Below are 24,224 nucleotides of genomic sequence, written 5' to 3' on the forward strand. Positions count from 1 at the left end.
CTTGAAGTTTATGTGGGTATCTCTGCTCTCCTCTGTACTGTAAACTTTGATAATCAGAGATCCTCGACACTCTTTATTTGGAATCCCCTAAAGACAACTCATACTTCAAATAACACACATACTGAAAACAGTATTTTAAACTCTTTTAGCTTTTGGACACTACCAATATTTTTTCATTGCACTATGTAAAACTTTTATTGTATTAATTAACTTAAAAAAAGACTACTTCAGATTTTCGTCAATCCTATTTCTTAATGTATTTTGAGTCTGTTTTGGAGAAGAGCTTTGAAAAATAAAATCCATGATTTTCGAATGTTAAAAACCATTAAATTAGAATGAAAAATGGAGTTTTATTATATATAAATATTATATCATGGTTTTAAAAATGCTTGAGAGTTAAAGTCAATCTCATTTGATTTTTTAAAATGTTTTTAATATACTTTTTGAAGTACTTCTTAGCAAAAATGCATACCTTTAGATAATTTGTCCAGCTTTTGAATATAATTTTCCATACTTTGAGAAGAGATCAAATGATGGTAATACAGTTTGGAAATCCTGGGAAGAAAAAGATCAAAGATTACCACAGAGATCTTACTGACTTTGTATTGTTATTATTATTTTATAACTTATATCATATTAAACTTATAGACAGATATTTAACCTCACTTCAAATTTCCCATCATATCCTCAAATAAGACAAAATTGGCAGTTAATTTTTATCAGTTGAAAGCCAGACATACCGAAGCTTCCTTAGACACATGGCTTGCCATAGCTATGGGTGGTACTATTAAAAACCTCTGAGAATGCAAAGACCAGGCGCACTTACCTGTCTTCAAGGAACTCACAAATCTGTATTTTTTACCTTGACCTATAAGGTCCCCGCATAGTTGTGCTTTTGGGTCCTTCTCTGATGTGGCTTATTTGCCTCTGCATTTCCCCTCATTTACCGTTCTTTAGTAACACTTCTGTTTACTGGACACATTTCCTCTCAGTCTTTATACTTATAGATGCTTCCACCTAGACAGCCCTATCTCCAGTTATTTTCATGGCTCATTCCCTCCTTTTATGACATCTCTGTTCAAAGAGGCCCTCCTAGACTACCTGTATATACAAAATAGCACTCCTGAAACTTTCTATCACCTCAACTGGCCTCTATCTTCTTAATTACCACTCCTTGATATTACATGTCTATTTATTTTGTGTCCCACATGAACATATAAGCTTCATAGGAGTAGGTACTTTGTTTTGTAAAAAATAAAGATTTGTTGACTGAATGAATGAAATGGGAAAGGTGATATACTGTGCTAAGTACTACAGTGTTGATTCAAAGAAATGCTACAGAAGTTTAGAGGGCAAAAGCATTCTTTTACTCAGTAGCCAGAGAAGCCACATTTGATTGAGGACAGAAATGAATGCTCTCCATGCATGGTAAAAAGGCAAATAAATTAAAGAAGTAAAGTACTAAATCAACAGTGAATACTGTAAATAAATGGTCAGACTAGATAAAAGCATATGTGTCTCCTCCTATGGGAGGCCTATCCATAATGGAGATGATTTGGGACAGTTTTTGTTTTTTTCCCTTTAAGAAAACCTTGGAAAGCAGGACCTCCACCCTGAGCCCACCTCTTTTAGAGAGTTTGTACATTACAAACACGCAAAACATAAATGTATTGAAGAACACACAAGTGTCTCTGCCGCCGGCTCTCTACTCTGGCCCAGCAGCGCTCTTAACCCTAAATACCTGCTTTTATGACTGACGCTGTTCAGGCCCCAGGGAGAAGCTCACATCTGTTGCTCTATGTTAGTGAAATAAAAGTGACTAAGCCCAAGTGACATGAAGGACAGTTACGCTGTAAGAGTCACTGCTTTCAAGGATGAAAAGAATTTGAGTGACAAAGATGCTTAGATAAAAAAACTAATTTAATTAATTTGAATAAAATCCTTCCTCTTGGATAGCATAAGTGCAATAGAACTTCATATGATGAAGGATTATTTTTCTGTGGCTCCGAACATCCATACTTTTGCTTTCTTTTTAGTCCAAATTGTGATTCTAGAGGTACTCAGGAATTGATACCATATTTACGAGAGTTGTCCTTGACATAGCAGGAATATTTTGCAATAGTAAATAATTCAAATTACTCTTAAATTTGAATGTATGACGTTTAGGCATATGCGTGAAGCATGGTAGTGATTTTTTATGTAGGCACTTGATGAACTCAGAAACCTAGAACTGTGAATAGTTTTAATTTTATAAATACACACAATTTAAATTTCAAAAAAGTAAATGAAAAGGTTAATTTTTATCTAAATGATCTTAGTTTAAACTTTTGACATTTATTAATTATATTTATTCCTCATTTTGACATAATAGATAATTCTGAATAAAATAACTCATTTTTAAGACATGTAAATAAGTTTAAATTTGTTTTTTACATTAATTTACACTTGCTAAAAATGTATTCAAACTGTATATGCTTTAGATTTATATTTTCTTTTAAAATCCAGCTTATATCATTATTGATAATGTAATAAATCAAAATCTTGATTCTAAAAATATAATTAAATAAAAACTTAAAAAATAAAAATATAATCAATGATTCTGCTGAAATAAATGCAAGAAAATAAATTATATGGAATACATATTATGCATAATTTATGTGTGTCTTTATTTTATTACTCAACCAAACATTATAGACCCACCAACAGGTAACCCAGTCATGGGAACAATTAGTAAATTCTGTTGTCTTTGATATCTTGCCAACTTTCAGTCTTAATTTTACATGTAGTTCTTGATGTTGTTATAAAAGTATTTTTATTATGGTAAATGACAGAACATATTTATTTAATAGTTAACCTGATCTGTAACTTTTCAATCTATCATATGATGCGTGGCTTCCATTGTTCTGGCCTTGTGCTCTGTAAATGGTAGAGGTGGGCCTGCTCTTCATATGCTTGGAGGCCTATTCAACGGACCCCCAGCTTCTTCTTCTCTAGACACAGAGTGCTCTTCCTCCAAAGGCCTCACTTTCCAAATCCCCTTTGCATCTGTCTTGTAAACCACTTTCATATTCTGAACACCTGTCTAGAAGCAGTTTACTAAACTGATAAAAATGGAAATGGGGTAGTCTGAGCTTTCTTTCCCTCTAACATCTCAGTTAGTTGTCCACATTTGACCAAAGTATTCTAGTGCTGATTAGGCTTACTTTATAGTAATTCTTTCCCTTGTTATGTAAGTAATTTTTTGTTTCCTTCACTAATACCCTTAAGAATGTTCCATTCTTTTATTTTTTTTATTGAGGGAAGTTTTCGTTTGGTTATTTTCTTTATTCTCTGAACCCTAGACGCCATCTAATCACTGTACTTTTGACAATGGTAGTATGATATAGTGGAAAGGGCTCTGGCCTGGCCTTGGGGCCATTGATTCATTTGTCAAACATGTGCTGGGCCCTACTCCAAGGTCTAGTCTACCCAGAACCAGGTGGGAATCCCTGGACTACCACTTACTAGTGTTTTCAGCTTGGTTGAGGTATTTAATCTACCTGAATTTGTTTACTCATCTGGACTCTAGTGTCCAGTTCAATATGTAAAGAGTTTGGAAGTCATCACTCCCATCAGCACAACAGGTAAAAGCTGAACAGATTTCAAATCAACTCTTCTTAGATCCATCAGAAAACCGAGGCCACAGGGCAAACTTCTGCTCTGAAAATGGGAGAGATAGGCAGATAGTGAGGATCACAACTTCCTGGGAGCAGAAGCTCAGGAAGAGAAGTGCACTGAAGACAATCTCATAGGAATACCTTCAACTATAATTGACAAATTGCTGGTGGCTCAGTGTGGGCCCGTTGAGAGTTAAGAACTCTGAGGGGCCCCATCACAGAGGGGCTCCCATGCTATCCTGAGTTTTACTAGTAGGAGGCCTACCAGGTTCTCACTGTGAAGCTCACTCTTACTTCCCGCAGAGGGAGGGAAAAAGTAGCCATTTGGGAATATTCCCAGAGCTCTCTGTTCTTCTTAATAAGGCGTGTCCTCAGTGAAACTATTTTACCAGCCTGGGGGAATCACAAAGCCTGACCGATTTGAGGGAAGAGAAATAAGGCTCACTAAAAGACTGAGACCTAATCAGAAGACTATGGAACATTTCCCCTCCCCACAATTTACCACCACATCATTAGGCTCCTGTGTAATAACAGGAGATCACAGCCAAAATAACAGCAAGCCTGAGACCCCATTTAAGAGTCTCTAGGGACACTCAAAGAAAACAAGGGAGAGAAGAAAAAGGACACTAAAGAAAATTTTAGCTCTGACACCACAGCTATAGTCAACAGGGAACAGCCTAATTCCTTGGTAGAAAACATAAAAGCTCACACTAAAGGCCTAGGTACTTCAGTTTTTTCCACTTGATATATCATGTTTAGTGTCCAACAAAAAATTACAATTCATGCTAAAAGGCAAACAACAACCACCACCACAAACCCCAAAAAACTCAAATCTGAAGAGGCAAGTCAGACATCAGAAACAGACTCCGATACGCAGAAATTTTGGAATTATCAGACCGGGGATTCAACTATGATTAATATGCTAAAGGTGCTAATGTAAAAAAGTGGACAACTTGCAAGAACACATGGGTAATGTAAGCAGAGAGATGAAAACTAAAAAAGAACCCAAGTAAATACTACAAATAAAAAACACTATAAGAGAAATAAAGAATGGCTTTGATGGATTCAGAAGGAAACGACACGGCTGAAGAAAAAATCAGAGAGCTTGAAGATATGTCAGGAGAAACTTCCAAAGCTGAAATTCAAAAAGAAAAGAGAATGAAAAAGATGGACTAGCATATGCAAGATATGGAATAGATATGCAAGAACTGTTAGACAATCACACTAGGTATAACTTAGGCATACTGGGAATATCAGAAGGAGAAGACATAAAAAAGGAACAGAATATTAGAAGTTTTTTCCTAAATTAATGACAGACATGAAACCAGATTCAGAAAGCTCAGAGAACATCAAAAATTTACACCCAAGCATGTCATATTCAAACTGCAGAAAACCATATGAAGAAAAAAATATTGAAAAAAGGCAAAGGGGAAAAAACCCACCTTCCAGATAGAGGGACAAGGATAAGAATTACATTGGACTTCTCTGCAGAAACCATGCAAGTGAGAATGGAGTAAGAAAGTGTTAAAAGAAAATAATCACCAACCTACCATTCTGTATCCAGAGAAATTATCCTTCAAAAGTAAAGGAGAAACAAAGACTTGCAGACAAACAAATATTTTGATAACAAATGAAGAAATGTCACAGGTAGCCCTACTATGCAAGAAATGCAATTTCTTTTCTAAAGAAAGAAAACGTTTAAGTTATCAGAGAGAAGGAAAACAAAATAGGTTAGAAATGAGGAGCATTAGAGAAGAAATAAATGAAGGTAAAATAAAACCTTTTATTTTCATTTTTCTTAATTACCTTTCAGATAACCATTTTCTTCAAAATAATATTATACATATATAATACATAATAAATACATAATATGTACAATATACATAATAAAACATAATCAGTGACTACAGCTTATGGATGAGGTAAATGAATGACTGCAATGTTTTAAGGGATGGGAGAGTTGTGAATAATCTGTTATAAGGTAGTCGAACTACCTACGAAGCAGTACAGTGTTATTTGAAAGTGGACTTCGATGAGTCATATGTATATTCCAAACTGCAGAGCAAAAACACACAAAATTTTTTTAAAGAAGTATAACTGATATGCCAAGAGAGGAGAGAAAATGGAATCATATAAAATGCTGAATAAAACTAGAGAAGCCTGAAAGAGTGGAAAGCAAAAACAAAACAGAAAGAAAAGACCAACAGAGAACAACATAATTGATGGAAAACAGCTACAAGTAGAGTAGATATTAATCCAACTATATTGGGGTGCCTGGGTGGCTCAGTCGTTAAGCATCTGCCTTCGTCTAAGGTAATGATCCCAGGGTCCTCAGATCGAGCCCCACATTGGGCTCCCTGCTCTGCGGGAAGCCTGCTTCTCCCTCTCCCACTCCCCCTGCTTGTGTTCCCTCTCTCACTGTGTGTCTCTCTGTCAAATAAATAAAATCTTTAAAAAAAATTAATCTGACTATATTAACAATCACTTTAAATGTGAGAAGTCTCAATACATGAGAAGAGGCAAAGACTGTGGACAACAAGATTCAATTATATGCTGGCTCCATGACACCTGCTTTAAATAAAAATAAAAATATAAGCAGATTAAAAGTAAAGGGATGGAGAAGATATACCATGCTAACATTAACTAAAAGAATGCTGGAGTAACTATATTAATTTCAGACAAAACAGACTTCAGAGTAAATAAATTAGCAGGGATAAAGATGGGTATTTCACAATAAAGGGGTCAATTCTCAAAGAAGACATAACAATCCTCAATGTGTATGTGCCTAGCTACAGAGCATCAAAATACATGAAGCAAAACTGATAGAACTGCAATGAGAAAAAGTCACTGTAGTAGTTAGAGATCTCAACATCCCTTTCTAAGTAACTGACAGATCCAGCAGGCAGGAAATCAGTAAGTATACAGTTGAAAAGAACAGCTATCAATCAACTCTGACATTTATAGACAACAATAGCCGACACATTCTTCTCAAGCTCACATGGAACATTCACCAAGACAGAACACATTCGGGGCCATAAAATACACCTCAACAAATTCAAAAGAATAAACATCATACAAAGTATACTCTTAGATCACAATGGAGTTAAACTAGAAATCAGTAACAGAAAGGTAGTTGAAAAATCCCCAAATATTTGGAGGTTAAACAAAATACCTCTAGATACACTTGGGTCAAAGAGGAAGCATCAAGAAAAATAAGAAAATATTTCTAACTAAATGAAAATTAAAATACGACTTATCAAAATTTGTGGGATGCAGCAAAAGGAGTGCCTAGAGGGAAATTTATAGCATTGAATGCATATAGCAGAAACCACTAATTTAAATTTTCACTTTAGGAAACTGGAGAAAGAATAAATCAAATCTGAAATAAGCAGAAGAAAATAAAATCAGAGCAGAAATCAGTGAAATTGAATACAGGAATTCAATAAAGAAAATCAACAAAACCAAAAGCCAGTTCTTTGAAAAGATCAGTAAAATTGATAAACAGCTAGCCAGGCTAAGAAAAAAGAGGGAAGACACAAATTACTAATACCAGAGATCAGAAATGGACCATCATTACTGATCCCGCAGATATTAAAAGGACGATAAAGGAATATTATGAACAACTCTATGATCATAAATTTGATAACTTAGGTGAAATAGACCAATTCCTTGAAAGATACAACCTACTAAAATTCACACAAGGAGAAATAGATAACCTGAATAGGCCTATATCTATTCAAAAAATTGAACCAATAATTGTTAATCTTCCCAAACAGGCCCAGATGATTTCACTAATGAATTCTACCAAATATGGAAGAAATGATACCAATTCTGTTTAAATTATTCCAGAAAATAATAGCACAGGAAGCACTTCCTAACTCATTGTTTCATCTTCTATAAAATGGAGATATTTGTCTCACAGGGTTGTTGTAAAGATTAACCAGGAAGTCTATTCATATTCTACCTATTGTGTTCTTTAAAAATCAAATTAAATAAATTCCACTGGCACCCATGAGAGACAAATTATGGAGCAGTAACGAAGTGAAGCGGGACTCAAAAGATTTTGATCATAACCCCCATCAGTGAAGATATTTTGAGCAAGCACTCTTAATATATGTCTAGTTATTTGTTTTAAATTTTACATGTATAATACTGTGATAGCAAAATGACATGTTAAACAGGTATACAAATGAGGTAAAACTCAATATAAATAGAAATTCTAACATGTTCTTCCTTCATTCCTGTGGATCTTCTTGTGTACTTAATTTTGGACTCCTCTAATACAACGAATGAAGCGTGACTTAATCCTGCGTTATAGTCTCACTGTGCCTTCCACTAATGTCTGAACATCTACAGTGTGTAGGTCCTGTGCTAGTCAGCTTCCAACTGATGGTGACCAAAACTTAGTTGTGTCTTCCCAGGGGACCTCACAGGCGAGTGGAAGTCAGACAATAGGCATTTACAGTTGTGTAGATAAACAGGCATTGACTCTTCAAATACCTACACTTTCTATCCCCTAAAAGAAAAATTTTCGTAAATTCTTTATCATTCTTTTTTTTTCATTTAAAACCCCAGATTCTTACTTGGCCCTCGCTAACCAGTAACTGTTACCTCTGGTATAGGAAAAGATGAATATGCCATTAAGACAGCTTTGGTTTTGGAGAAAATCTGGTGCTGGTTCTCATTTGTTTAAAATTTGCCTCTGATACATAAAACAGGCCACCCTGCCATGGGAAGCTCTTTATGAGCTCAAGAAAACCACCTGCACAACACTCACGCAGTGTCACTTTTTAAATGGGGGGTGGGGAATTGCTTTTCTGAAAAAATAACCTCATCAAGAAAAACACTAGGGACAGTAATTCTAAATCCTGCCATAGCCTTTGCTTGCCAAAGCAGACAGCTTTTGCTATTAGGATGCCCAGCCAAACACAAATAATCCACTGCTAAAATGAGCTCCTTGGGACAATTTAGGAGTCTTTGGAAGTGAACGGCTCTTTGAGCTGGAATGCAGCCCAGGTCCATTTTCAAACCCAAGTCAAAATGACAAAGAGCAAATTTCCTGGGCCACTCACCCACTAAGTGTAAGATTACTTTAGGTTGGCAGCTGGGTTGTTTATCTAGTTATTTAAGGTTTTTCACCAGATACTCACAACTGAATACTTAAACAACCAGCTTCAATGTTGGTAAGCAGGACAGGGCCAATAACACTACAGCAAACAAAACCTCCAAGATTGGAAGGACAAGACAGAAATCAAAGGTTACGCACATACTGTTCAGCTTAAATTTATTTAAAAAATATTCAAAAAATAGCTCTAAAGCATTGCAAAGATTTTTCTCTTAGAACTTAAAAAAAAAAAAAAAAGAGAGAGAGCGTGTGGCAAGAACTTTTAGCTGAATACTAAATACTATTTTCACTGAAAATACTTTCTGAATGAGATCACAGTTAAGTCTAGTTTGCACTTGGCATTTTCTATAGTCTTCAAACGAGAGTTCATAGGCAGGTTTAAAAGACAGCCTGGCATTATTCCCGTACAATCAAACTGTGCTCTCATTACATGTGGAAGATGCTCTGAAGGCATGAGCAGTTCTATAGTTTTGACAAAAGAATATGGTTAAAGGTTGTAGGAGTTAGTGTCTTCTCCCTGTTCACTCTGTGTTTTCGGGAAAACATCCTAGTGTTCTCTATTTGTGTTCTTCTCAATCCCACAGCTTTAGGATTTATCATGTTACTCTTTCAATTAACCATTTGTGTATTTTCCCAAAGAAACCATTTTTAGCTGATACCGAGTTCATGATGCATCGTCAGTCTGAACGTGGAAAGGAAACCAAGTTCATCTGCATATTACATTATGCTTAGCATGTCATTGATGGTATTTACCAGAGTGGTTTGAAAACTTACTTACGACTTCTATTCTGAAGTAGTATTGCTTTGGAGCCAAGCTGCCTGGGTTTGAAATCCAGCTTTATTCTTAAGAGTTCTGTGATCCTGGACAACTAATTTAACCTCTGCAATTCTTGTTTTTTCATTTGAAAAAGATGAAATAACACGAAAATAATAACACTTTACTCATAGGATTGTTACAATGATTATGAGTTCATACACATAAAGCATTTAAAACAGTGCCTGGCATATAGCAAGGACTTCATAAGTGTTAGCTATTTCCAAACTAAGAAATTCTTAGATACCCTTAGATGGGGGTGGGAGGGCAGAAGGAATAGTTGTGAATGAATAATCCTAAATAGCTACTTATTCAAAGGTCATTTATATTTGACTTTGGTATACACATTCCTACTTTTATTTTAATGTGGGTACATCTGAAATCTAATATTATATATTTGAGTTTCTATTGAATCTTTTTCCATTTTTATATATCTTTCTTCTTAACAGATTTATCTGCTATAGTTTTAATAGTTTTATCTGTTTTCTTTTATTAGAAGGAGAAGGGGAAAGAGAAGGAGGAGAAGAAGAAGAAGAAGAAGAGGAAGGAGAGACGAGGAAGAAAGAGGAGGAAGAGAAGAAAAGGAGACAATAAAGTAGAGAAAAAGTGATAACAGATACTCCTCCTCCATCTTTATAGCCTTGGTTATAAATGCACAGGTGGGAAATGGCAAGCCAGATATGTAAAAGTGAAGGATAAATAATGGAGTTTCTTGTTTGACCAGTTCATTGCATTATGGTGTATATGTATTATGGCCACAATCAAAGAGATATAGGATATAAAGATACATCAGAAGGAATAGATCTAGATATAGAAATATATTTATACATATAAAATGTGGCCTTATCTATTTAATTTCAACTAAAAACAGTAAAAATGTCATCTAAATAAAAGTCACTAAAATGGAACATCCAACTAGATACAATGTTGTAGTTAGAATGATCTGTAGCCTTTTAGTTGGTTTGGTAACAAAGCTAATGATATCAGGGTAAGAGGTTCCAGGAACATTATTTTCATATAGAAAGAGAGTCCATTTTAAATAGAGGGGAATGCTATATGAACCTAGCATTAAAGGGAAAGTTCGGGCTTGCCTATGGTTAGTGTACTGGAAAACGGGCTGCAAAAGTGTTCAGAGAGAATATCGAAATGGCTTAAGGAAAACCACTTACAGGGGAGCCTGGCGGTGCAGTTGGCTGAATGTCAGACTCTTGGTTTCAGCTCAGGTCCTGATTTCAGGGTTGTGAGATCAAGCCCCGTGTCGGCTCTGTGTTCTGCATGGATTGGGATTCTCTCTCCCTCTCCCTCTGCGAACCGCACGCCCCCTGCGCCCCACCCCCATGCACTCACTCTCTCTCTCAAATAAATAAATCTTAAAAAAAAAAAAAAAAGAAAGAAAGAAAACCACTTAGAGTGGAGAATAACAACTGAAACCAGGATTGTGACATTCTTAAATACTGCGTGTTTCTTAGCAGGAAAGAAACTGAATGCCTTTAGGTAATTTGGTACTTTAAGACAATTCTCAAGAGGGGAAATAACTACTAAAAGACTGGCCACACTATTTTCACAATTGTATTCCCAAGGTTTAGCACAGTGTATGGTAGGGGCTTGGTAAATATTACATGGCTGAGGGAATGACTGAATGATAATAAACAGACATGGCCTTGGGGAAACCACAAATCTGCTCAAAGTGTGAGCCTTCTGGAATAGCACCTCCTTATCCTCTCATTCAACCCTGTCACTCGAGAAGCTAAGAGGAGATGGAAACTGTGTGCCCGGTTCTCCATCATCAAGAGGGTCCTCCTAAAGTCTGCTACACACTCTGAAATGTTCCATTTTCCAGCCCAGCTCCCTCAGTACCTTCAGTAATCTGAGTCTAAAAGTATTTGGGGGAGAGACAGAAATCAGGAGGGCAGGGAGAAGGAGAGAGAGTCAGAGTGAGAGAGAAGAAGGAGAAGGAGAAGGGGAAAGAGAAGGAGGAGAAGGAGAAGAAGGAGAAGAAGAAGAAGAGGAAGGAGAGAAGAGGAAGAAAGAGGAGGAAGAGAAGGAGAAGAAAAGGAGACAATAAAGTAGAGAAAAAGTGATAACTGATACTCATCTATGAGCTCTACGGCAAATGAACAGGAGGGTGTATTTGTCTTCTATGTTATATTACCAGCCATTACAGTGCCTGACCCATCAGGACTCAATAAATCATGATTGAATGGAAATACAGGATTTCTCATTGTGACTCTGTTTTGCAAAGATGATAATGCCCAGATTCACCAGTAAATACCCAGAGCAATGTGTTCAATGATCTTCTTTATAAGAACACTAAACATTGATCCTCACTATTCAGATTCCTTATTTGCAAATTTAGTAAAATTCATTTGTAACCTCCAAATCAATACCCACAGTGCTTTCATACTCATTCACAGATATTAAGCAGAGTAGCAAAAAAGCTGAGTCACCTGATGTACACATCGCAGCTGAGGCCTGCTTTGTAATTTCAGCTCTTACGCTGTAAACAAGTGTCCCTTTGTGTTCTAATTTTAGTACTACCTTTTTCATCTTTTTGTGCTTGTTGCTGGGTGATTTCACTGTTTAAAATGGACCCCAAGCACAGAGCCGGATTGCTGTCTAGTGTTCCTAGATGCAAGAAGGCTACTATGTTCCTTGAGGAGAAAAGATGTTTGTTAGATAATCTGCTTTCAGGCAGCAGTTACAGTGCTGTTAGCCAGGGGTTAGATGTTAATGAATCAACAATATATATTTAATGAATTTAAACAGAAACACACATAAAACAATGTTATGTATTGGTTAGTTGATAAAAATGTGGACCACAGGCTCTCAGGAACCTAACCCTATACTCCCCTTAGGAGCAGTGGTTCTGTATTTGCTGACACAGTGTTCATGCTGACCTTACAGATCATGACCAGCTCAAATATGAGAATCCACCCTATGCCTACTCCACAGTCAAGCTCTATCATGATGCACTCACTGTTGTGTGGACTTGTATATTCTATAGAATACTACAGCTACCATGCCTCTTAGGGCACAAACTATGCTGAATGAAAAAAATGAATGAACGAGAACACGAATAAAAATATGAACTAAGGGATTCACAGTACTGTTTACTATTCTTTACAGAATGTGTTGCAAATAACTTTTTGTGACTACTAACTGTATATCAATTATAATCTAACATTTTAGTTTTTTTTTTTTTTTAAGATTTTATTTATTTGCCAGACAGAGAAAGAGACAGCAAGCACAAGCAGGGGGAGCAGCAGGGAGAGGGAGAGGGAGAAGCATGCTCCCTGCTGAGCAAGGAGCCTGATGTGGGACTCGATCCCAGGACCCTGGGATCATGACCTGAGCTGAAGGCAGATGCCCAACCAAGCCACCCAGGTGTCCCCTGACATTTTAGTTTTAGTTTTATGAAGAGGTTTTCATTTCAGTATAATTTCTCTGAGATTAAAATAAAGTATAAATGAAGCTTTCAATGAACAGAATTCTCATAACCCTCTACTAAACCTAAATTTTCATATTATCACCAGGAGTTATCATATTTATTTAATTTCTTTCTGCTCCTTTTAAATAATTGGTTTCACTCTTTCTTTCTTTCTTCCTTTCTTTCAAAAAAAAAAAAAGTGTTAAATGACTACTTAGGCCAAGCACTACTCTAGGCTATGAGGATACAACAATGAATCAGTCAGGCAAAAATTCCTATCTTCATGAAACTTAAATTTCTAGTAACTACAGACAGACAATAAGCAAATAAATCAGTCAGATAATAAGTGCTATTGAGTAAGGGGCAGGCAAGGCTAGGTAGGGAGAGATAAGATAGGGGGCTATGTCATCAGGCTCAGAAATCCCAAAAATGTGGAGGTGTGGCAAAACCAGAGAAAAGGGAACAAACTGGACCACCCTGCCCTAGGGGTGTGGGGTGGGTGTCTTTTTTTATGATAATCACCTAAGACCAACAAGGAATAACCAGACCCTAAAAAGGAAGTAAGCCATTGAAGGTGTTATCACTAGTCCTTGCTCAATGGTGATTATCAGTAGAAATGTTAAAAGGATTTAAGTTCCCTGGTTAGCTTCCTATAAAAGACCAACCCTAAAGGCCCTCATTGGCAACCCTGTCTGGACCCCTCTCGCTCTTGAGAGCTTTTTCTGTATCTTCACTTAATAAACTTCTATCACTTTACTCGATCTCCGTTATCCACAAGATTCATTCTTCAACTCAGTGAGACAGTTCTTCCCCATCACTACGAAGGAAAATGAAACAGGGGAGGGAGAAGGGCCGAGGTAAGGGCCTGCAATTTCAAATCACGTGGTCAGGAAAGCCTGCTCTCCGATGACATTTGAGAATGAACATGAAGGAGATGAGAATGTAACCATGCAAACTAAAAGCATCACTGCAACCACCAAATTTGTCACTACAACATTAGTGTCATTTCAAGTAACCCAAATCCACAAGCTATCCTAAAAAGATCGATTTATCTGCCCTAAGACTTTTGGAGGGCAAAATTTCCTGATGTCTGACACCTGTTTGTGCATTTGGCACTAGCAGTGCCTAATGTTGGTAAGCATCAAGCAAGTTTTTGTGATGGGATTTATTAGTATTTCTTGGTTAGCTGGAGTGGAGGCCTCTGCCTAACCTATCTCGTTCATTCCCTCTTCTCTGTAGGCAGTGTGAAAGGGGCCCTGTGGCCTTGTCGTCTATGAACAGAGCTCCACTCATCACATCTTCAATGGGCACTGCCAAGGCTAATGCTGTCCTCATGCAACATGCATTGACACCTTTCCGGCTCCCCAGGAAGGGGTAGGTGTGCACCAGTCAGCCAGAGCTGGGCCCTAGCCCATAGCTTCTAATTCCCACTGGTGCACTGGCATTCCTTAAGGTAGCACGGCCCAAGAGAGGCATTTGGGGGAATAAAGAAGACTATTAATGGCTACTTCTTTCTTTCATTCAACCATAAATGGTGTCTAATGTCAAAATGTAATTAGCCAGAAAAATATTCACATAGAAATAATACTTGATGCATTATCTGGATAAGTGGCAACTGCAGAATTTTTTTTTTTTTAATAGCAATAACTAACTTTAGTCAAGGTTAGGTTTTTTTTTTTGTTTTTTTTTTTTGATTGTGGGCTCCAATGATAAAAAGTGAACCCCCTACAAAAGAAGTAAAGATGCGTCTTCCTCCACTTTCCTTGAAAGCGTTCACATCTAAGTTTTTGTGATGGGATTTATTATTGTTTCTTGGTTAGCTGGAGGGGAGGCCTCTGCATAACATATCTTGTTCCTTTTCTAATTACCTGCTGAAAATGCAAACACCCCCTAAACAATAAACTGGCTAATTTAAAAGGCATAGGTAACTAAAGTGAAGGGCAATTTTCTACTTATTTTAATGGCTTTAAAAGTACAAATCTTACCCTTGGAATCAACTAGTCATAGGATTTTTGCCTTCATAAAAGCCAGTCTATCTCCTCCTGTATACCATTTTCATCAAACGGTGTTTTTTTATTTGTTGGTTTACTCTTTTACTGTGAGAATGTCTGTGATAACGTGTGGTATAAAAATCAAGAAATTAGTCTCGCAGCAGGGAGTCTACTAACAACATCATTTTCATCTTACCCTTCAAGCACTGGCAGAAAACATATTAATTACTGTTTAATTTGTGCAACAAATATTTCATTTTAATTATGTTTAATTTTTGTCAAGCTATAAAAATGTCAATAGTTCTGACACTTTTTTTCTTACAAGTTTTTTTAAATGAAAGAATTAAAATCAAGTGCTGTTTCTGAGAGAAATTATGAAAGATTTCTAATTACTGTTATGTTTTTGAAAAACTGCTAATCTAGAAGCCCCAAAATAACATCTGGGAACATGTGAACTTGAAGCTTTATTACTCAATGTTTATAATTCTTAATAATATGCACGCATCATTAATATAATGGAATTCTCACAGGAAGGATTTTTTTTTTTTTGTAATTATAGGCTATATCAATAACTGTCATTGAATGGTACATTTTCTCTACAAAAACACTTTTGTTAATTCCTCTCAGGAAAACTAAGACAAGAATAAGTGAAACTGATTGCAGTTGCTATACCAGGCTGAAGAAAAGAATATTTACCATTAACAGAAGTAGAAAGAAAAATGTCAAACCACCAAAGTTGAACAGTATCATATTCAGAAAATATTTATTAAGCTCTCACTAGGTGTAAATTCTACCCAAACATTAAGTTCCATGCAAAAAGGCTACCTCCTCCTGGAAATCCTTCTCTCTCCAGATGTAAGTTAGATCTCCCTGCATGCCTATGGTGCATAATTATACCCTTCTCACTCTCACTGCCCTTATTATGTTTTCTGGTTGGCATAACAGTAATTCCTACACGTTTCATGTCCCCCACTAGATGATAAGGTTCCTGGGGGCAGAATCCAGCCTTCTGTGTTCATATCCTCCATCTATCACGTTCAAGTATACTTTAAAATGAAAACCTACTGGTATGAATAAAATGTTCTGGGTGTTCTGTTTTGGGAAATAACACTATTATTTCAAAAGCTTTTATAGACCTGTACTTCAAAATTACTCATTTAGAAGACTTCCAGTTTTAAGATGGCAGAGCAATAAATTTCTTGCCCTATCTTATCCTCTTAGAAATCTGCCCCCAAACATGGAGGATTACAAACATCTGCAAAACTGCATCTTCAATGAAACTGGGAGATGGCAGTGACCCCATGTTCAGAAACAGATGAGGAGTGGTACCAGCCCTAAAAGGAACAGAAAACAGACATACCTTTATGTCTGGATACAAATGAAATTCCATCCTATTCTTCCTTCCAAAACCCATATCTGGATTTTGGAACCTTCAGATATCTCAGAAGCCAAAAGTGAGGCACAGGGTTTGGCTGAAAGTCTCTGTGAGGAACAGTTCTAAGCTCCCTTCCCAAGTGTCCCCCAGGAACTTCCCTGCTTTTCTCTCCCAGGGTTAGGGAGTCTGTTTTCTGAGGGGAAATAAAACAAAAACAAAAACTGGAGACATTAGGCATAGTAGACATTGAGGGTTAAGGCACTAATTAAGTGAAAGTCTTCATACTGAATGGTGAGAACACCATACTGTTCATACCCCAGCTCCATTCCCAACTCCCAGGACACTAGCACATTTGGCAGATTAGGGAATTTTGTTGCGAAACTGAATGGCTATGAGTAGTGGCCCCTCTATAGAAAGTTACCTTTGAGGTGAAAGCTATCAAATAAGCCTTACTCAGGGACATAATGAGTTCAACTAGCATTTTAGTGTCTCATTTTTAATAATGAACAGCCCAAGATTAACAGATGTTTGAGAAAAACCTCCAACCTAAAAGACAAGAGACAGTTATAAATAAGCAAAAAAAAAAAAAAAAAAATTAGATGACTATGAAGCAGAACAAAGTATCATTAAAATCTAAAATATTCTAAGAGACATTAAAATATATATTGCATATACATTGCATCCATTAAGCAAGTATAGGTTGTTATTTAAAAAAATTAAAAATAAGAAAGAGCTTTACTGAATTAATAATACAGAAGCAGAAAAAAACAACCTGATAGAAAAACTGGAATTTAACACTAAGGAATGCTCCAAGGAAGTAAAACAAAGGGACAATGAAATGGAACTAGGAGAAAGAAGATTTAAAAAACCAAAAAAAAAAAAAAAACAAAACCCAAAAAAACATAAAACAACAACAACTTGAGGATCAATGTAGAGAATTTGATCTCTTACTATAGAAACTCCAGAATCTCAGAAAACAAGAAAAGAATTAGGAAATAATGGAAGAAAATTACCCCCAAACAAAATGACAGATACCAGTGGCTTAAAACAGAGTAGAAATAACTTTGAACTTAAAATTCTAGATCTGATCAGTATCAATTACATGTGGGATGGAATTTTCAGAGATAATAATTATACTGAAAGCCTCTTACAGAGTACAGGGAAACTTGACAAGAAGTGTGAAGAAAATCAAGCAAATGGGGATAAATGCAATTATTAATTCCAGGAAAGAAATTATACTTTCTTGTATAAAAAGTTATACAAGAAAGAAATATCATCATAGAACACTTCATGGCTTAGTAAGAAACAATCTTTCACAGTTTAAAAAAAAAAAAAAAACCCAATACAGAAAGGCTGAATATTTGTTGACTCGACTTAGAATTACTTCAAGAAAACACAGAGAGGATGTCATAAAAGAGCTAAATTCATATCTTCCATAGCTGAAAGTCAATAGCTAACATCTAAAACTGATAAATTAAGAGAGAGCATATTCTTTAGGTAGAATATAAAAGAATTGAAAATGTTGATTTCTGGAAAGGAGGATTGGACATGAAGGAAGGGGGAGGAATGGGTCACGACTATGCCACTTTACATTCTAAGTCTTTGAACATATTTACTTTATTTTTACTATGTACATGTTTTACTTTGATATAAACAAAGTAAATAATTTTAGTGCATCAAAAAGTTTACTATTCTTAGAATTAAATTTCCTTTCTACTTGGATTATTTGTCAACTACATTCTTCTCAGTAACTGATGTCCTATTTTTAAAATCATTTATATAAAATACCCAGTTACATTTATCCTAAATACCTAAATGTATGGTTTTCCATATGCTATTTTTAAAGGCCATATTCCCTTTCCGACTATTTTTAACAATGCTTCCCATAAGCAAGTCTATATAATATTATGATACAGAGAAGACAGTCAATGGGAATTAATGTATTTTATAATGCCAACTCCTTTCATAAACTTTTGGAAAATTATATATATACATGTACTAGTCTATGTACAATACTTAATGTCTATATTTAAACCAAAATTATTAAAGACAATGTTCTATTTTCTGAACTAGTGTCCTTTTCTCCAACTAAATCAAATTAAGAAAGCAATGTGAATTTCCTCACAAGCTATTTCATACTTGGATGCCCTTGAACTTTACTGAGTCTGAACTAAAAACATGTGTAGGTAAAATACTTTGATATTCAAAATACTAAGGAATGTTTATTTGCTGTTGCCATTCAAAGCACAATTTATTGCAGAACATTTATATATAACTTGTAATTCACTTAAACTTTAAAAATAAAAGGCTGTCAAATTCAAGAACTTATGATACATATAAAAATTTAATCTCAATATTTAATACATTATTTCATTATTATTTTTGAGTAATACAAAAATTATTTAAAGATTGAGAGGATATAAAAATGGAACAATTTAAATAATTACAGCCTCTTGAAACTCTATGGTTAGCATGGTCACATAATATGGGAGAAAAATTCTTTTGAATAAAGTTAAATTCAACTGTGTATGTATTGACTTATATCTCTTCTGTTCTGCAAATAAGAACTTATCAGAAACAAAGTAAAAAATAAATATGTCTCACTGTGGTCAATATACAATAACTACTGACCAGTTGATATCTTTTTTTAAATTGCACTTTTGAAACTAAACCGCTAATATAAGTTATATTCTTAGTAAATAAATGATATGAAGTTGATATTTATAAACTTGACAAATTTTGAACTGTTAAGTAGGTTAACCACTTGTATAATTAGCTTAAATTATTATTCTATATAATAAGACCCTTTTTTATAAGAAATATAAAGTAGATTCAATATAAAAAAATAAAACAAGTAGCAAGCATATATAACATTAAGTTGTAAGTAGTTCAGATTTGGCACTGAGGTGAGCAGGCTAAATAGTTTACAGCAGTATTAAAACATCTTGTAGCCATCAGCAACCTGAAGGTCAATATGAATTATTTGTAGAAAACAGCTCTGGGGGCACCTGGGTGGCTCAGTCGGTTAAGCCGCTGCCTTCGGCTCGGGTCATGATCCCAGGGTCCTGGGATCGAGCACCGCATCGGGCTCCCTGCTCGGCGGGGAGTCTGCTTCTCCAGTTCCCTCTGCCTGCCTCTCTGCCTACTTGTTCTCTCTCTCTCTGTCAAATAAATAAATAAAATCTTAAAAAAAAAAAAAGAAAAAGAAAACAGCCCTGAATTTAAGCTTGATAGGTTAAAAGCATTCCAAACAAATCAAAATCTTCCAGAGGTAATTCATAGGGTCTTTTTAACAAATAAGAACCAGAATGTTCTTCACTTTATTCAGTAAAATTTTGACATGTATATATTCACTTAAGAAAGGAAAAGTTTAAGAATTATTTTATATTGAAAAGCTACGTTAAAACTCTGCTTTATCATGAACATAATATAAATACAGTAGACTGAAATAATTATGAGTTGTAGATTTATTTTATGCAAACATTATTTAGCAATGTAGTTTAGGATATTAATGCATAACACTTGTATATATTTCTCATGTGGACAGATGTTTAGCTAATATAGATCATGATGTAGGTGTTAGTCATCATTAATGCTATTTCTAGAAACCCATTAGTTTCCAAGAGCCTGGAAATTAATGGTAGAATATTTCAACTGGTTTTGTTTGCTCTACAACTAAGGTTAGAGCTTATCCAAATTTTCAAAAAAACTGTTAATGTGATTTAATGGATATTAACCTCACAATGTTCGATAAAGTTCTTATCCATTGTGGGGGTTAGCTAATTAGCTCGAGGAGGAATTTCCTCTCTATGAAATCTTATATTTAGAGCTCTAAGAAAACTCTTGTCCATCTCCATCATCAATAACACATAAAAGAACTGGCTAAGGATGTGGTGGGGGGGCGTATATCAAACAACTAGTAATGTCTATGTCTTCATGGGTGGAACTGAAAAAGTCATCAAAGAATTATCTCCAACAAACAATCTGGCTCTCAGTTATACCAGTAAGTTTTTTGAAGCTTTCAAATAAGAGATCTAATTCTCAATCTAAGTAAATTATTCTGGATCTCCTCCTTACCTATGACCTAATCACAAGTTTTAAAGTTGGATTTCTTTGGGGGTCATTTTTTTTCAAAAAAAAAAAAAAATTCTCTCTCTCCAAGAGATTCAGGGTAATAAGTGGAAAACATAAACTTGCTGCACTACAGAAACCAAGCTGTGGGCTGGGCTCTACAGAGGTTCGACATAGACTCAGTGCATGCAAGGCCCTTGTGCTAGGCACAGAAGAGTTGCAAGTAAGAGGCAGGACCAGGTTAGAAGTATAAGTTTTCATCTCTTCCACCAATTATCAGTGCTGAAGAACTACAAAATGAGGGCAAGTGAACTGGGTTGCCTTCGAACTGGAGCCTGGAAAGAGGCCTTGATCTAAAGAGATAGAAGACCCAAATTCATAGGCTCTCTGTGTTGGTAAACAGTGAATGTGTCTAGTGCTCTTCAGATAGGAGGATAGGAGGGAAAAAATTATACAGGCCCATGGACGAAAAACCAATTCACACGTTAAAGACATGACAGCAGGCATCTGAAAGTTATCATTTTCAGGAACCTGAAGAAAATGTAAGTGTTAGAGAGTATTTGCCAACTTTAATCAACTCCTAAAAATATGGATTCTATAAAACAGAGCCCATAAAAACAAGGTCAGAGATATTTGGTGAAATAAGTAAATAAACTAAGATCACAGTAGCAGAATTAAAATTCCCTGTAGAGGCAACAATTGGCTATTCAAAGTTGAATGGATGGTAAAGGTTATATTTTAGAATAAAGAAAATAATTCAAAAAAGCAGCACAGCACCCCAACACACACATATAAAATCAGTCAGCTGAAATATTTCTTTCCTAACAGTAATTGGTAGAAAGTCACAAAGTAGTATCTATAAAGTTAAGAGGAAAAGGTTTTGAGCCCAGTACTTTATACACACTCCAGTTGTCACTTACATTTGAAAAGAGCAGAAAGGTACTCTTAGATATTGTATTAATTGGGATTAGAATCAGCTGCAACTGATAGAAAGCCCAAATTAATGGTGATTTAAGAAAGAAGTCTATTTCTCTTTTACACAAAAGTCCATGGTTGGTGTGATACTTACAGGGTAAAGGACCCAGGATTCTTTTACATTATTGCTCTACCTTTTGTGGCCTGCATTGATCCAAGGATTACAATGATTAAAGATGTCAATCAATCTCTAGCTATGAAATCCCCCATTCTAGACATCCAGAAGGAAGAAATGAGAAGAATGATGTTCATTTTTCTTTAGAAACACCATGGGAGGCTGTCCACCATGGGGCTCTTGAGTTCCTACATATCTTGCTGAGTGTGTCAAAATCACAAAGTCTTGATCATTCTTTTACTTGGAATAAGGGTAATTTCTCAGTATTGTTTACACAACTGGCAATCCTGAGAAGTGATGTAACGCCGCACAGTATGTATCACACAGTCCTGCAAAGCACCTGGTCTTCCTCTGGGCAGAGCTGGCTTGCTTACTGCTTCCTACAAACATGGTGAATTTCCTATATTCAGGGATTCAGAGCTCTCCTCCTAAGACACATCTGCAAATGCAGGCCCTCCCTGACTCTCTGTATCCCCTTGTGAGATTTGAAGGGAACTGGTACAACTAAACTCCTACTGCTTTTGCTCTGAGGAATAGTCTCTGACCTAGAGGCTTATGTCTTTTACCAGCATCTATGGCCCTGCGTCAGACTAACTTACTAGCTTGTACAGTTCTTTTAATGAGAGTTCTGCTTTTAACTGTCCTTCACACCATAAGACGTATTTATGTAGGGAAAAATTCTGATAAATAATTCTTGGGAGTTGAACCCACAGTTTTGCTTACATTCCATTTTACAGCACATAGCCACAGGACTATACCTAGCTTTAAAAGGTGGCTGATAAATGCAGTTTTTATTTCAGGCAGCCAGGTACCCAGGTTCTACTGGAATAGAAATCCAGTAGATTTCTATGGCCCACGGGCCCAAGCCAGCCAACTGCCTAATTTGTAAATGAAGTTTCACTGGAACACAGTCATGCCCATTCTTTTATGTATTGTCTGTGACTGCTTTGGTGGTATAATGGCCTACTTGACTAGGTTAACATAGGCCATATGGCCCTGAAGTCCTAAAATATTTATTATCTGGCCCTTTAAGAGAGTTTGCTGACCCCCTAGTATAGAAGGGGAAAACCGATATGGAGAGACAATGAACTCTCTGCTATAGATATTCAAGGCCTCAGAAAATGTACTCTCCATGCCCTCCTTTAAATAAAGCCTTCATGTATATCCTATGCATCAAAGAAATGATTCATTTTAGTATCTCAGGAGAAGAATCAATAATATTAATAAATCTTGAACAAAATAGAAGATTGGAATACTATTAACAAATTTCAAGATATTGGTAAATATTGTAACCTAAAACTGCAGAAAATATATTCTTTTTTAATGTACTTGGAACATTTACCAAAATGACCAGATCCTGGGCCATAAATCAACTCTCAATAAATTTAACGAGATTAAAATCACAGAATTTGTTCTTTGACCACAGAAGAATTGGAACTAGTAAACTAATAAAAATATAACTTGGGACTCTCCAAATATTAGAAAATCCAGTAATATACTTCTAAACAAAACATGATTTAAAACAGAAACATTTTAAGATTTATGATGAAACCTTATGGAATGTCACTAAATCCATGTTTTGAAACTTATAGCCTTATATACACATATTAGAAACAGAGATTGAAAATCAATTATTTAATTATCTATCTCAAGAAGTAACAAAAAAGAACAACAAATTAAACCCAATAAAGGTGAAGGAAGAAAAAAGTAAAGAGTATATATTAATAAGTAGAAAATAACCACTCAACTGAGAAAATCAATAGTCAAAAGTTAGTTTTATGAATTGACTGATGAAACTGAAAAGTCGTAGCAAGATAATAAAACATTTATCAATATCATGAATAAAACAGGTATCATCACTACATACACCACAGGCATTAAGTATATAATAAAGGAGATCATGAAAAGTCTTTGCCAGGGGCGCCCGGGTGGCTCAGTCGTTAAGCGTCTGCCTTCGGCTCAGGTCATGGTCCCAGAGTCCTGGGATCGAGCCCCGCATTGGGCTCCCTGCTCCGCGGGAAGCCTGCTTCTCCCTCCCCCACTCCCCCTACTTGTGGTCCCTCTCTCGCTGTGTCCCTCTCTGTCAAATAAATAAATAAAATCTTAAAAAAAAAAGAAAAGTCTTTGCCAGGAAACACAAAAATTTAGAATAATAGGTCAAACTGAAAAAAACACAACCCAGTAGACAAAAAAATAGAAATGTGAATAGTCCTATATAAATTATAAGCATTGAATAAATAAAAACCTACCCAGAAAGAACATCCCCAAACCCAGTGGGCTCACTAGTAAATTCTCCCAAGTATTTATGGAAGAAATAACACAATTTTATACAAATTCTTCCAAAAATAGATATAGAGGGAACACTACCCAAATATGTTTATGAGGCCAGCAAAACCTTGACACTAAAATCTGACAAAGACTGTATAAGGGAAACAAAGGAGAGATAAATCTATTTCACAAACGTAAGTGTAAAAAAATTAAAGTATTAGCAAATTGAATGTGGTGACACATAAAAATGGTCACATTTCAAGATCAATTGAGTTTATGCCAGGAATAGAAGATTGGGTTAACAAACTATGGAAAGAGCCAAGATGTCCATCAACAGATGAATGGATAAAGAAGATGTGGTATATATATATATATATATATATATATATATATATATATATATATAT

The 24,224-nt window shown here is 35.6% G+C and overlaps 1 protein-coding gene across 1 annotated transcript in view; it reads right to left on the reverse strand.

Moving 5' to 3' along the window:
• Window positions 1-472: 472 nt before the first annotated feature.
• Window positions 473-24,224, reverse strand: part of SPATA17 (spermatogenesis associated 17) — a 167,778-nt gene continuing 144,026 nt past the window's right edge. The window contains exon 10 of the mRNA XM_021698447.1: window positions 473-555. Coding sequence (XP_021554122.1) covers window positions 475-555 — 81 coding nt within the window. The 3' untranslated portion in view covers window positions 473-474. The remainder of the gene's footprint in view (window positions 556-24,224) is intronic.

Source organism: Neomonachus schauinslandi, chromosome 6 (assembly GCF_002201575.2).
Source record: "Neomonachus schauinslandi chromosome 6, ASM220157v2, whole genome shotgun sequence".
Taxonomy (NCBI): domain Eukaryota; kingdom Metazoa; phylum Chordata; class Mammalia; order Carnivora; family Phocidae; genus Neomonachus; species Neomonachus schauinslandi.